The 15,784-nt window shown below is 42.2% G+C and overlaps 2 protein-coding genes across 2 annotated transcripts; both read left to right on the top strand.

Annotated features, from left to right (window-relative positions):
• Positions 1–12: 12 nt before the first annotated feature.
• On the top strand, positions 13–4,573 carry adss1 (adenylosuccinate synthase 1). Its single transcript, XM_074692132.1, has 13 exons — positions 13–331; positions 1,336–1,438; positions 1,531–1,593; positions 1,681–1,731; positions 1,826–1,892; positions 2,021–2,128; positions 2,204–2,285; positions 2,511–2,637; positions 2,733–2,887; positions 3,440–3,564; positions 3,754–3,851; positions 3,961–4,110; positions 4,352–4,573. Exons 1-13 carry the CDS (start codon positions 143–145, stop codon positions 4,402–4,404), a joined length of 1,371 nt encoding a protein of 456 aa, XP_074548233.1. The 5' UTR covers positions 13–142; the 3' UTR covers positions 4,405–4,573.
• Positions 4,574–5,046: 473 nt separating this feature from the next.
• Positions 5,047–9,515, top strand: siva1 (SIVA1, apoptosis-inducing factor). The gene is made up of 4 exons (XM_074692389.1): positions 5,047–5,262; positions 5,622–5,810; positions 8,648–8,801; positions 9,336–9,515. Exons 1-4 carry the CDS (start codon positions 5,142–5,144, stop codon positions 9,382–9,384), a joined length of 513 nt encoding a protein of 170 aa, XP_074548490.1. The 5' UTR covers positions 5,047–5,141; the 3' UTR covers positions 9,385–9,515.
• The last annotated feature ends 6,269 nt before the right edge of the window (positions 9,516–15,784 follow it).

A 15,784-nucleotide genomic window follows, 5' to 3' on the forward strand; every position in this document is an offset into this window, starting at 1 on the left:
GAGACACTTGCCCGCGCGCAGCGACGTTCTTTACGCGCGTCTGGCTCTGACATCATCAGCGCTAAGGTTACAGATATGGCAAAGCCGCTCTTGCGGTCCAGTCTAGTCGTCTTGAGACGGACGGACTAAAGCCAGCGCCATCATGTCGCTCACCTGGTCAGCGAAAGATCACAAAAACCTGAGTCAAACCGCTGCGGCAGGACAGAAACGACCGCGTAACGAGTCGGTGAACAAAGTGACGGTGGTTCTCGGTGCGCAATGGGGAGACGAGGGGAAAGGTAAAGTGGTTGACTTACTGGCGACTGAAGCGGACTACGTGTGCAGATGTCAGGTAACGGCTTTGATTCGTGATTTTAGCTGACTTATTCACAAGGGCGTGTCCCTGGGTTCATAGTGAATGTCTTTTTTTATCCATTACAAGCCTCACTGTAAAACCAGTCTCTAACTGGCAGCTTGGTAGAGCGCAACAGGTGCTCTGAGTAAAAACTCTTTGAAGCCCTGTGATTTTGGGAATGATTAACAGAATGTTGTAAACATAATAACGGGAAATCTTTGCGTAATGCAAATGATAGTTGAGTGTGTGGTAGATTTTTAACAGGGCTGTCAAGTATTTTCATGATTGGATAAGATAACTGTGCCACTTGATTCGAATTGATAAGATTATGCAGACACCGAGCGAGTCCCTTTTAATTACCTTAGCAGTAACATATAAAACTCATAAGCCTTTTTACTCTATTGATTCTCTCAATCTCCTGTAGAGTTGCTGTAAATGACTCATTCATCTGATATAAAAAAAAAAAACAGGTCATGGTGAACCAGTTTGTTTATAAATGAATTAGAGTCATGATAAAGTCCAGACAGGTCACTAATGTCCACTTGCATAACACACACACACACACACCAGCGTCTGGTTGGAAATCAGAGGTCAGTCAAGCAGTGGAACACACGGTGAAAGCTGCCAACAGTTGCTTCGCAGTGTTGTACTTGTACTTTCCTCGCTGAGAGGACTAGCACCCTGTGTTCTGGAGGCCTGGGAGCCCCACCCACCGGGCTACCAAGAGGTCACATTCTCGGGGTGGCTTGATATGTGAGAAGGCCAGGTCTTAGCCAGGAGGGAACAGAGCGGGGGATCCATCAGCACCAGCCAAGTCTGTTAAAATAGATGCTGGAGAAGTTTGGTAGATTTGGGAAGAGGGTGGCTTATCACTGTCTGGAGAAAATAAAATAAGACTTGTGAATTCAGATGTGTTAACATCATTCTGCAGCCTATTTGAACACATCATCATCAACACAGTGTCACATGCTGGTAACACTATACTCCACCTTGATTTCCAGGGAGGTAACAATGCGGGTCACACAGTGGTGGTGGATGGGAAGGAGTACGACTTCCACCTTCTGCCCAGTGGAATCATCAACACAAAAAGCATATCTCTTATTGGTAAAAGCATTAATTTCTATTTTTTCCACATCAAGTGTTTTGACAAATACAGTGATTTGTAGTCTTAACATTCTGTTACTCTGCTCTCATAGGAAACGGTGTAGTCATACATCTACCTGGGTTGTTTGAGGAGGGCGATAAAAATGAGAAAAAAGGTAACTAAAGGAAATCTACCCTTCTTACACGATCCGTTTGCATTAATCAAGATTTAGTACTCTCACTTATACCTGTTCTTTGACCAGGTCTGAAAGGTTGGGAGAAGAGACTAATTGTCTCTGACAGAGCTCACCTTGGTATGTACAGTACATATAATTGTTTAAAACAGTTAACCTTATTCACAATAGTGTTTAGACTGTATTTTAACATTTGTTTGTCATCTCTTTGCAGTTTTTGATTTCCACCAGGTTGTTGATGGCTTGCAAGAAACTGAGAGACAAGCACAAGAAGGAAAGAAGTAAGGGGAAGGGAGGCAGTGAAGGCACGAAAACATGTCAAAGATAATAGGTCTCATCAAAACAGTCAGTCAGTGTAAAACATACTTTAAAACCACCTCGTTTTGTTTTTTGTTTTTTTATAATCAAGTATTGGAACAACCAAAAAAGGCATTGGACCGGCATACTCCAGCAAAGCATCACGCACTGGCCTACGCGTTTGTGACCTGCTGGGTGACTTTAAGGACTTTTCTATGAGGTGAGAAAGGGGGGGCACTGATCAAACTCTGATGTTAAGTGTTGTAACATGACTCATGACAAACTGCTCTTTCAGATTCAAGAACCTTGTCCACCAGTATCAGTCCATGTACCCATCCTTGACAGTTGATGTTGAGGACCAACTGAAGAAACTCAAGGTAGACATTTAAGACCAGTACTGTTGCCAAAGTATCCAACAGAAAAAAAACGATAGATAATGAACCCCTACTTATCGCAAGTATCTAGTCTTACCAACCTGTGAAGGAACTTTTAAACTGCTTTCCTATCGTTCACATCACACTCATTGATGGCAGAGAATGCTACAAGAGGGGATCTTCAGTATTGACAGAAAATTCTATGTGGTTGTTGTTTCTCTACTGTAGGACTACGCTGAGAGATTGCGGCCAATGGTGAGAGATGGAGTCTATTACATGTACGAGGCTCTTCATGGTCCTCCCAAGAAAATTCTGGTTGAAGGGGCCAACGCTGCTCTCCTTGACATTGACTTTGGTAGAGTCAGCAGCAGGAACATTAAATGCTGTTTGATTTTGCAAATTCTGGAAAGGAGTCAATGTTGTATTCACACGTAACAATGTCCTCTTCAGGTACATATCCCTTTGTGACATCATCCAACTGCACTGTGGGTGGAGCATGCACTGGCCTTGGCATCCCTCCTCTGAATATCGGCGATGTGTTTGGTGTATCGAAGGCCTACACAACAAGAGTGGGAATCGGAGCTTTCCCTACAGAACAGTTAAATGTAAGAGCTTAAAGTATCTTGTGTTTTGGTTACATGGTTTGTTTGCTTCACTAGCTGTCATACTGTATGGAGAGATACACAGTGTGTTATGTAACTCAGTGATATCAAGCCCGACATGTACAGTTTATTTGTGATCATGTGGCTGACACACACACAGCAGGTCTGTTGGAGGAGAGAGCTGGGAATGGAAGGGGAGGGGTTGGGTTGTTCTCATGCTAGGTGCAGCTGTCAAATTTTGTGAGAGACAGGCTCTTTACTTCTTATGCAGATCACATGTTCAGAAGGATAAATTTAGGGCCAGAGTCGGTGTTAAGGATATATTTACTGTGTGAGCTGGGGTTATGTTACTTGTCACGGGAACTGACCACAGAGGCACAGGTCAAGATGTTAACACTTTACCCCTCCTGCCCATGTGATGTGTTATTGTACTCAGCTGGGTCTAAGGCGGGGGCACTGATGGTGTATTTTTAGGTTTCAGAAGTGAAGCCTGAGATCATGAATGTCAGAAAAAGTGAACTAAAATGTAGACCTGTATTTATCTCTTTACTTCAGGCAGTAGGAGAGCTGCTGCAGACAAGAGGTCATGAGGTGGGTGTGACCACAGGAAGGAAGAGACGCTGTGGTTGGTTGGATCTGGTTATCGTCAGATATGCTCATATGATCAATGGCTTCACCGCGTGAGTTGCTTAAGAAGATAAAGCTTTTTATCATGTGCTGTGTGGTTTTTTATATTAGACAGAAAAGCACGCTTACTCTTAAAAAAAAACACATTTCTTCTACACCACTCTACATCACTTTTTTGTATGATGGACACAAATGTCACAGTAAATACTGAACAGTTCTTTGACATGTTGCCTGTCTTACAGCATCGCTTTGACAAAACTTGACATTCTGGATGTGCTTGATGAAATAAAAGTTGGCGTTGCTTACAAACTCAATGGAAAAAGGATCCCTCATTTCCCAGGTAACGTAGGCAAAAGATTCGCAAAACAACAATCAGCCTATACTGAGATTTATACAGAAGATTAATTTGCAGATTGGACAACTTTTTTATTTATTTTTTTTAACAACAGCCAACATGGACATTTTGCACAAAGTAGAGGTCGAGTACGAGACCTTCCCTGGTTGGAAGACTGACACGTCTGCTGCTAGGAAGTGGAATGACCTCCCAGCCAAGGCCCAGAACTACATCCGCTTCATTGAGAACCACATTGGAGTTCCCAGTATGTCACAAGAAAATAAACTCTGATTGTATATGATTTGTATTTTTGTAGCTATGAAAGTCATGGTCAACACTACACCTCTGAAGGCCTCTGAAAAAAAAATGTTTGCATGATGGAAAAAGATTTTGTTTTGATGGTGCTCTGACACTCATACTACCAAATATTTTCAAGCAATTATTGTCAAAATGTCTTGAGTTTCTTCAGCTTTTTAATCTTCCTCTTTGATTTTGTCTCTTTTCAGTCAAGTGGGTTGGCGTTGGAAAGTCCAGAGAGTGCATGATCCAGATGTTCTAGAGGAATACGTTTTCCTCCCCTCTTCTCGATGGAAGCACAGACCCTGTGGCACCTGTCATCACCTAAATGATCTCCTTAGTTGCAATAAAAAATCCATCTATGTGACCTTGGAAAGTTTACTTGGGTTGTTTTGTTGCAATTACACGTCCCTTGTTCATTTATCAATAAAGTTACATAATTTGAGTGGTGTTAGATCAGTCAACAAATAAAGAAGCACTCATCATATGTGACAAAACATTGCTATCATGCGCAATCAGTTTATCATTAATCTCAGTGACCGGATTTCTCAAATCATCAAGTATCAATGTTTTATCTGATGCTAGGGGGTAATGTCAGTAGGCTATATAAATCATCAGTTAAATAAAACAAACCTCCCTCTCAGTTTAGTATTCATTCTTTTAGAGATTACATAGCACAAGCATTTTTACATATAACATTATTTTAAACGTGCTTCAAACATGCTTCCTCCATAGACTGTAAGTTACAGGGTCCTTCCTGCCATGGTAATAGAAATTTTAATGTTTACGACGGACCTCAAATGCAGCATGGCAAGAGAGGTAACGATAGAGCCCAATATAGCACGTGACACCAGAGTCGTTTTCTGATTGGCTCTAAGGATCCGTGTGACAATAAAGCATGCGTGTGATTGGCTCTTTGCATTTTCCTTTGCATTTTTCCCGCAACAAACAAGTGTGGCGGAATTCTGGAGGAGCTCAGCGGGACTTTGAGGAGCAAAAATGCCGAAACGAACTTGTCCTTTTCCTCAAACTTTTTCCTCCCAATACAAAATCCACATCGGCCAACAGGAACTCAACAATTACGGCGTTTTTGGCGACAAGTACAGGCGAGAAATACACGGTGAGTACATGTCAGCGGTAATGTCTGCGTTTATGGTTAGCTGGTGTTAGCTTCGTCGGTTAGCACTTTAGCTTACAGTAACTACCATAAACGAAGAGAAATACTCAGATAAGCCTCTGCTATCGGTATTTTTGGTTATTTTTTGTTGCTTCCTTAACCACTAGTTGTTTATGTTGATTGTAATCCCCTTTTTGTGGCCTGATTACTTAAGTTCCTGTTTTGCCTTTCTCGACCTGACTTTCAACAAACCTATGTTACACAAGAAAATGCAAATATACTGGCCTATGAACGTACTCCGCTCAATGTTCATGCACACAGCGTTCACTTCATTTTTGAATGGTTGTGTTTTCCTTTCTCAGAAAAGACAAAAAACCTGCTTTTTAACGGGGCCAAAGCAGTGATGGGGAAAATCTGGACAGGAGAGGAAAGGTGCATTGACCCACAGCCGACAGGACAAATAGAGGGACCCGCACACAGCCAGACTTTACTGAGAGGACAGACACTGATCGGATATGATGGAAGACTGTCAAGATCAAACGTCACACCAGGTGAGCTTTGTGCAAGAAGAGCCTCCGTCAAAGCGTACAAAAGGATCATATCAGGGAAATAACCAGCCATTCAGTTATGTTTTTTAAAAAAAACTCAGATTTTGTAGGCACTTCAAACTCACGAACATAATCAGTAACAAGGCGGAGTTATCCTATCTGATAGGGCAGGTAAGTCCCTAAAATCTCAGCGAGGAAAACTAAATTAGTAAATAACGTGGAAACAGTGACCTCTACTGACGGATACAAAGTAGTGACAAGACTGAACTAAGGATGAAGGAGCTATAAGGAGTTTCTCAATAAAGTAGAGGGGTTGGCAATGATTAGAGAGAACAAATGAAGATGGATCCTATGGAGTACCTTCAATGGGCTGAGGACTTTCTAAGTGATCTTGAACAAAGAAAAGTAGTGACTAGAAGGAATCACTGTCCAGTCATTTGCTTCAAGAGTGATGTACTTGTGTCAGTGAGTGCAAGTGCACATGGGAAACAGAGTCTTTAGCCCTGAAAAACACTAGGGCTGTTTCCCAAAGCCAAGGTATCTTGCCTTGCCTTGGCCTGATGTGGGCGTAGGGTGGGCGTGGGCAGGCATCCACATAATCAGTCGCTGCCCAAGTGCTGTACCAATGTCCATGTCCTCCGGAGGCATATGTCCTCCGTTTGGTTAGCATGTGGCTAATTGACCAAGGATACACAGGTGTATCCTTCGCTGCCTTGCCATGGCCATAAATACCCAACATGCAACGCGTGAATCTGTAAAAAAGGAAAAAAATGGAAGGAAAAGACGCACCAGCGGAGGCGCGTGGTAAATTCCAATTTAAATGTAAGTAACAAAATACACCTCTGAAAATAACAACTTATACCATGTCCACCACTTAAATCTTTTGTGTGTCACTCACATAACTATAATTACTGAGAAGCTGCACCTGCAGAGTGTCAATGATGTAACAATAAAAAAGCAAAAAGTGTAGAAAAGTGGCAAGCTATGACAATATTTGTAGCCATCTGAGCTCCTCCCAAAATATGCCTTTGTAGGCTGTTCCAGTAGCATCTCCTTTTGAGCAGAGGCAGGACATTTGCCTTGGATGGGAAGGAAGTGGCTTCGGAGGCACTGCCTTCCAAGGCAAGGCAAGGTACCTGGGCTTTGGGAAACAGCCTAGCTTTTCCACATAGTCCTCACAGCCCCTTTAAGGAATTCCACAAAATAACAAAAGTGGATGTTGAAAAATTTTATAATTTTGTGTTAAGACAGTACAAAACATGGATGTAGTCGCCGATTTCACCCGTCTGTTCTTGATACCCTGAAATGAAGCCAAGGCGCAGACGCAGCCACATTGGATATAACTCTGGCTTTGAGCTTCCTTTTTAACAGCTATAGGGCTCCCGTCAGTCAAGTGACCTGAGCTGTGTCTCTGATTGGGCAATCAAACAATCCCAATATCTGCTAAACTGCAGAGTTAGAAAAATATTCACCTACTGTACAGTGTTTGCCAATAGCAAAACCAGCGATTCAGATCCAAGCTGTTTTTTAAACCAGGCTGCAAACATGCATTTGACGTCTTAAAAATTCTTCGGCTGGGTGTGTACGTGGTTTCCAGTTTTTCTGCAGCCTCAAGTGGATCCTCAATGAACAGCAACTTTAAGCTCATCTGCATAGGTGTCATTTTTCTAAACTGGATGTTGCCCCTGGGTTAAGATTAAAAATTGCTCTAATGATAGTAATGATAACTTAAATTGCAATACCCTGAATTATAACTGAATCTATCAGAACAATGATTTTATCCGTACCTTATATTTGATAAATGAGATGAGTTTCTTACCTGACCTGATTTGCTTTGGATAAGTCAGCTGTGTTCATTCCTTAACTCTGTACCTACCTTGAGCACATCTTTCTTCAGAAGGTTGAAACCCTGCAGTACTTCCAAAGTTCAGCTGAAGCTGTCACTTTGTATTTATGTGCAAGACTGGAGGAATTGAGTGGGTAACTTCTGCTGTAATTTTGCACTAGTGTCTCCCTCTAGTGTTCCAAACAAAAACTGTGCCTTGTGTAGCAAAAGCAAAACATGAAGCAAGTTGAGGATTGCTATCTTAGAAGTGTCTTCTCAACTTGCTTTTATCTTACTGTATATGTTTGAACAGGAGTGAGACGTGGATGCAGAAGACATCAAGAAGTACAATGCACCAAAACATATTTTAATTTCCATTTACTGACTTTGTGTCATTTGAACATTGGTTTCCTTTGTCAGTTTTTCATGGTGACAGTGATGGACCTCATGTTGATTTTAATAAGTGTAAAGACCTGTATTGTGTTTATCTACCTCTTAAATTATAAGTAAGTGACAGGTATGGTATTTAAATTGCTGCAGGTAACATATTGTAAGCACAACATTGTCAATAACATCTAGCTACATGTTAACTGCAGGTCTCTGTGCCTTAGTGGTTACATCTGTTTGGAGTAAACCAAGCTTTAAAAAGTGTAGCTCTAAATATGAATATACCACGAGAGGTCAGGTATTACTATAATTACTTGTAGTGTGAGGTCACGAGGTGAGCAGACTCTGAACAGACTATCAGACTGAGCGCTTTGAGAAGGACCATATTGACTTATCTCACTCTAAATGGTTAAGTGAAAACTCAAGGAAAACATCCTGACAACGTTTTTTTTTTTTTTTTTTTGTGAAATGTCCTCTTTGGTTTACTTTGTGGGTTCAGTTCAGGCTTCTCACCAGCAGGTGTCAGGGTGGTCACAGATTTTGGTTCTCATTGATTTTTATTTTTATCTTCTTCACTTGTGTGTGCTATTCTAAGTTCTCATCCAGTGTGTACTGTCTCTCTCTCCAGGTACAGCAGTAGCTTGTGCAGGCTGCTGTGTGTGTCAGAAGAGCCAGGGAACCAGGACAGCCTGCTCCCAGTGTGAACGTCTAACCTGCTCCTCATGCACTCGCCAGTGCTCCAGCTGCTCCAGCCTTTGCTGCTCTGTCTGCACCATTATAGAGTAAGTGAACGCTCTGGTGCCATTTTTGCAGGTAGTTTCTGAACCTGATCTTGGTGTTATCTCTACTCCATTTGTTTGGATGAAGGTGTTTTTTTTTAATTATTATTATTTTTTTATTTTACATTTACACATCAGCCGTCTCTGTTAATTTATTCTCTTTCTCACTGTCATTTTCTGTTTTGTTATGTATTTTTTAAACTGTGTGGGATCATTTTTTAAAATTTCTGTTTATACGTTTTTTGTCCGTATATTTGTGAAAGGTTAAAGGTAATTGATTGGTGCAACATATTCGTAGGTCAATGTTAGTAGACAAACAAATGAGTTGTATTATTTGCTTTTTACGTCTCTTCTGCTGGGAGAAGAGCAGCTCAGAAATTACTTGTAATGTTATCTCAACATCACCAAGCATTTTGTTGTTGTTCTTGTATGCAGTCTTTCTGTTATCTTTGCCATGCTTCTTCAGAAGTACTCTAGGTCATAAAGATTCATGGAGCAGCATTAAGTGACTGTAACAATTTTTTTTTTTCTCCACAGTTACAGCGGACAGTATGATGAAGTTTTGTGCTGCGGTTGCTCCACATAGAAACCAACAGAAGTATCTGGATATCTTGAACAAATGTATTTTCCTCACATGATATTACTAAGACTGCATTTCATCGTATCTTTTTATGTCCTCTCAATCCTACCTTGTATATATGTATTGCCTCATGAAAGTAACTGAAATAAACTTGAACACTTTTATATACAGTCAGGTGTGGGTATGTCACCTTTGTTAGCTGCATGACAAGCACACAGCACAGCAACTTCACAGAAGTTTGGAAAAAGACAGCAGACTATAAAAGTGCAGAAAAAAATCCACAAGAGACTGTGTGAGTTCAGTAATTTTAGAATCATGTTCTTCAGTGTCACCGATTTCCATTGGAGATTTTGTCATCTACAGTAAGCAGTATGGAGAGAATCTAGAGGGATCCTGCACAAAAGGGACAAGACCTGAAATCAATACTGGTGTTACTGCATTACATACATAACAGGCATGACTGTCAGGGAAATCACAGCATGAGCTCAACATTTCAAACAAAATCCAGTAATGTGGGCAGTTTTCTTGGCTCATGAAGAGTGAACTGAGGTGAAGCAGACATTTTTCCTTTTGTTTGATGAACCAAAATTTGACATTAAATGTGGAAATATGGACACTGCATCCTCTGTTCTGGCTGTCTCACCACCCAGCTCAAAAACCAATAATGATGATAGTATAAAGATTTCTTAGTGACCATGGTATGGTTCATTAACACATCTGGTAATGCACCATTAATGCTGAAACATACAGTACAGAGGTTGTTCAGCAACATAAGCTGCCATCCAGACAACAGCTTTTTCTGTTTTCTTTGGCAAATTTTCAGTAAGACAATGCCAACCACATTCTGCACATATACTAATAGCAGCATTGCTCTATCGTAAAAGAACATTAAAAATATTTAACGCATCATGAAATGAAAATTAGCACAAAGCAGATCCTGAACTGTTCAACTGCTTAAATCCCCATATCAGGCAAGATTCAGACATCATTTTATTTTTCAAACTCCAGAAACTGTCCTCTTTGTTTCCCAAATAATCACAAAGTGTGCTAGGAAAAAGAAGCTAACGCAACAATTGATAAACACGATCTGCCCAGCTTTTTTTTTTTTTTTTTAACATAAATTAGCATATTTTTTATCCAATTTAGCCAATCTAACACAACTTTCAGTCATATGTTATAGTCTTTAAGTAACTTGCAGACCCAACTAAAACTACCAGGCATCTGCTGACTTCTGTGATGTGTTGTAGAACAGGCAGCAGATGGCAGCACACTTTAAGGACTCAGTTAAGGAACATAATCCCTCAGACTGAGCCTCATTCAGAGAGATGCACACACCTGAGGTTGGTTTAGCCCACCTGGTAAAGTGGCTGCTTTCGTCTGAGTTTGGTGGTTGAAATAAAAAGTTGAGGTGGTAAAAATGATGTCACTGACCTAATGGTAGAATGACTACCCTTTGATGAAGGACTGAGCCTCTCTGCTCCCTATCATTCCTTGTCTCTTTACAGCAACCCCGTCAAGTAAAATCCAGAAAGTAGCAATAAGATTTAAATAATACACATTAATTCTTAATTTTATAAACACATCTATTTCAGTAGGTGTGATCTTCACAGAACCTGTGTGCGTGCTCATCAAATTGAGATTCTGCTCCAGCCTTTCCCACTGACCTTGAGAACTTGTTATCAAATTTATTTATTAAAACTCCAAGCTCCAGAGGTTGCACAGAGGCAGGCCTCTGCTGTGAGACACTTTGGCTACAATTATCCCCGCTGGACGTGACCTTGAGCTGCAGTCATCACTTTGTCTTGGCTACTTCTCATGGCCGATGACGACCGGTTTCAGGGTCAGGTATTGTACGCTGTGAGTAATTGTTCTTGGTGGCAGAAGTCCTCAGCACTGCTTTGGAGAAAATCAATCACATGACATGGTCCTATAGACATTAGCTTGGATGAGTGCACTTCCTGGAGCTTATTGCAAATGCTCCTATGAGCTGTTGAGTCACATCCCCTGCTCAGCGGGCCAGTTGTGGTTCTGCTCTTTGGGGAGCTCTGCAGTTGGTGTCCGGGGGCACCGCTTGATTTCTGGCTGAGTGAACAGACAGCTGCTGGCAAGCAGGGCGTCGAGCTGTCTGCACCATCCTCGATAAGACTTAAAGAAACTAAGAGGTGGGCATAAAACACTTGATAGTAACACAATGACTTTCATTCAGCTTTATCACATTAGCAGAAGACAAACTATGGAAGAAAAGTATGGGTTGTTCAGAGAGCCGGGGTTTGTTTCAAGTGTTTTACAAAAACATAGTTGGAATGATAAAACTGGACTGATAAATCCATGATAGATTTACATTTGTAGGTGTTTTTGAGAAAACAGAGCTGTGTTTTTCCTTTACTGTCAGTCAAACAGTTTTAAGATTTGTCTGTTTCAGAAAGTTAAAGAGTGATCTTTAATCTCTATCTTTTTGTGATCAAGTGTTTGGGTCAGGCTTTCTTAAAATTTGCCAAATCATGTTTCAGAAGTCAAAAAGATTGTGTCCAAAGTTACAAATACAAATATGTCAACAGTCTAAAACATAAGTTTCAAATGTTCAGAAACATGGCCACCTGATATATTTTTGAAGTTAGACAGAAGTTAGTTTGCTCACATGTGTAAAGTATGTTTCAATCACTCAACATACTAACACGAGAAAGGCACATGGCTAACAGCTACAGGGTGCTCATCTGTTAGCTAGTGTAATAACTTCAAAACAACATCATATCTGTGCTGTGTGTGCAGACAGAAAAATAAGCAGTTCAGAGCAAACTTTTTTCTCAACACACTGAATTTTGCTGCAAAGATTATAGCTCCTTGGGTGTGTACGTGGTTTCTCATGCATCTGCAGCCAGCCCCAAACAGATGCTTGATGAAATGCTGTGTTTAACACATCTGCATTAGCTTCATATTTTTGACGGGATGCTGCTTGATTGCATCACAGTCATAGACTGTATAAAACATGGACGACGTCACCTGTCTGTTCCTGGTACCGTGAAATGAAGCTGATCCGAGAACGCAGCCACGTTGGATATGACTCGGGCTTTGAGCTTCCTTCCTATAGAGCGACCGTCAGTCAGTCCCGTCAGTCCCGTCAGTCCCGTCAGTCGCATGAGATAGGAAAAATTCACTCCTGTTCAATGTGTGGCAGTATTGAAATCAGTGTTTTAGACCCAAGCTGGAAATATGCTTTCTTAATGACATCAAAATCTGGGGGGTATTTTGGCTGGGTGTGTACGTGACTTCTGGTCTTTCTGCAGCCAACCTCAAGTGGGTTCTCGACGAACAGCAACTTTTAGCACTTCAGCAAAGGCTTCATTTTTCTAAACCTACGTTGCCCCTTGATCACAATCCAGCTTCCAATTCTGACCCACCTCCGATGAAGGAATTAATAGTTTGGGATTTGGGGGTGGCAGCAGGGGTGGTTATATAGGTTTTAAAGGGGGTACATGCCACCCCTGGCCACCATCCTGGAACCGCTCCTGTCTGAATGACTCAGAGCCTTCGTAGAATTTTTAAAGTGAATGAAGTTCACTTAAAAAAGCATCTGGAGAGATCACCTCCACTTTTTGAGTCTTTCTTTCTTTCTTTCTTTCTTTCTTTCTTTCTTTCTTTCTTTCTTTCTTTCTTTCTTTCTTTCTTTCTTTCTTTCTTTCTTTCTTTCTTTCTCTTACAAATAACTGATACCAGCTTTCTCAGCTATGCAGCCAAAACTGATCCTTTGATTATGTGGAACAATCCTTTAAACTCACTTTAGAATGTTCTGTTTGCTTTCTGAAACTTCCAGGTGTTTACACACAGAGACATCTGACAAAAAAAGAATTGATTTCAGTCCATCTATTCTCTTCACTGGTGTCAGAATGAGCATCCCAGTCCCAAATGCTGTGTGAGAAGAGTTTTTCTCAATCAGATGAGCAACTGTGTTGGGAATCATGAGTCAAAGTGATGAACAAACATCAAAAGCCTTTTTAGATTAACAAATGTCTCTTCATTATCCAGCTGTTCTGTCAGCGCCTTGTGATCCATGATTGGATCACAGCTCCTGTTCACTTTTCCTGTAAAACAGAGGGAGGATAATACATGGCAGAAGAAAGACTGTCAGTGATAAAATACATGAAACATCAGATATATTTTTACAAGTGACTGTATGAGATGTGAGAATCAGCCTTGATTTGAGTCTGTCTGGGTTGACTTCTTAAGGATGCTTTCCTCCTCCTCTCAAATAATGATGTGACGACTTTACGTGCCTTCAAAACATGGGCTGTCAAGACTTTCCAGACATCTTAGACTCACTGCCTCTCCACCCGTAGTCTCCAGCTTCTCCCCAGCCTGCTCCATGTGTGGCTGGGTGTCAGCGAGGAGTAAAGGGGGCCACATAATCACCCACAGCGCTGCAGACAGGACCAACTGCAGTCGGCCAGCGGGAGCACGTGGCTTTGTCTTTCACCCATTCTTTCGGGGACCAGCTGTGGTCTGAGTGCGGTGAGAGGCGAGCGGCGGCGAGCCCAGTGATGCTGCTGCTATAAATATGCGTCAACGAGTGTGAGTAAGTGACAGCTGTACAGTGGACCAAGGACACAGTGTCTTGGCACTGTTAGGGTGAGCCAGTCCAAAAAAGGCAAACCCAGTGTGAGGGCACTAGTTGATATGTATTTATGCACTTGTGGAAGTTCATACGTGGTGCACACAGCTCAGATTGAGGCTTTAGACCGTCTTTAAATGCTCCTTGGAAAGTAAATGTAGCTGTGTAAGTTGGCAGTAAAGCTCTCTTATTGAGATGTTTTGACTCCTGACGTGAATTTGCTTAATTGGGAAGTGATTTTTTAATTCTTGGTGTTATTTCCTGAAAGTCAAAACAGTGGCTCCTCCACGATTAAGTGGATGATAACTATATGCAAGTGTGAGGGAGGAAAAGAAATCTGCCCGTGTGTGTGTGTGTGTGTGTGTGTGTATTGTCTGTACACAAGCGCATGTGTGGCTGTTTGCGTGCCCTTTTCAAGTGTGACCACCTGTCTTTTGTTAAGAAATAAATAAATAAACACAGGCCACACCAGCTGTCCCTGGCAGTCCGTCCCCTCAGAGGTCAAGGGCTCCCACCGCTGGCCTTGTTGAGGTGGTGGACACTTACAACTTTCCTCTCAACTTCTCTCAAGTACCTCAAAACACACACAACAAAAGCACACAGGCACACACAAAGCCACTCATGGCCGAATGAGCCAGGCTTTGAGCCTCAGAGAGGAATGTTTTATTACACCATCGAGTTACACTGCACATATCCCGGCTCGTCACCATGCAGCTAAGCCCTATCACATGGCTATGACTTTCCATGTGAAGGTTTGGGCCCTTAAGAATCACACACACACACACACACACGCACATTCACACACACATGGGGCAGTCTAAGCTCTGGGTCCCGTCAGGCAGATGTGAGAAGCTGGTGCCAGCGAGGGCACTCTGAGGCCTGCTGCTGGGGATGTTTACAGTGTGAGGTGGCTGCAGTGTTGCAGAGGGAGGGCCCTTATTTACTGCGAGCCTGCCGGGGCTGCTCAGGGTGTTTATGAATGATCTTGGGAGGACATTGTTTTCTTTATGTTGGAGCTGCCTGGCTAGCGCCGCTGTGTCGTCTGTTTGTGCATAAAGTACTTGCTGGGGAGCTGGGCCAGACAATAGCCTGGCTGAGCTACTACCCACGCACACAATAGAGCGTGGGGATGAGGCCGAGGTTTGGGGGCCGTGGTTTTCTGGGGCCTGTGGGGGTGGATGGATGCTGCTCTTGTCTATATGGTGTCTAAGAATGGGTGAGCTGGGATTGGGGGGGAGGGTTAGTGGGAACCTGAGCACATCCCTATTGGGATCACGTAGCAGAGCAGCTGGATTTCTTTCATGGTGCAGCCGGGAAATAATTAAAAGTTCTCGCCATTGAAACTGCCCACTGAATCGGCATGACATGTTTTTGGTGTGTGTGTGTGTGTGTGTGTGTGTGTGTGTGTGTGTGTGTGTGTGTGTGTGTGTGTGTGTGTGTGTGTGTGTGTGTTGTTGCAGATATAATCAGGTGAAGTTTTGGGAATAACTAGGTGAAATCAACCAGCTTTGTTGTCGTGGGTTATCTCCTCTTGGAGAGTAATGGCAACAGGTCAGACACAATAGGAGCCCCTCTCGTCCTTGAGCTCAGTTTATGGTTTGAGAGGGACCGAGCCTGTTTGACCTGCAGTATTATCACATTCTGTTGTCTCTGTACACAGTGAATCACACACACACACACTAACTGTGTGGCTGATGCTTTTGCTGTGCGTCACACAAGGGCTCTTCTATTATGCTCTTAAGTTGTTGGCCTAGAAAACTTTTACTCCCTGACTTGTGGCAAAAGTTTGTGTATATGAGT

Source organism: Halichoeres trimaculatus, unplaced genomic scaffold, assembly GCF_033239565.1.
Source record: "Halichoeres trimaculatus isolate MK-OKI-2021-1 unplaced genomic scaffold, fHalTri1.1 fHalTri1_scaffold_17, whole genome shotgun sequence".
Classification (NCBI taxonomy): domain Eukaryota; kingdom Metazoa; phylum Chordata; class Actinopteri; order Labriformes; family Labridae; genus Halichoeres; species Halichoeres trimaculatus.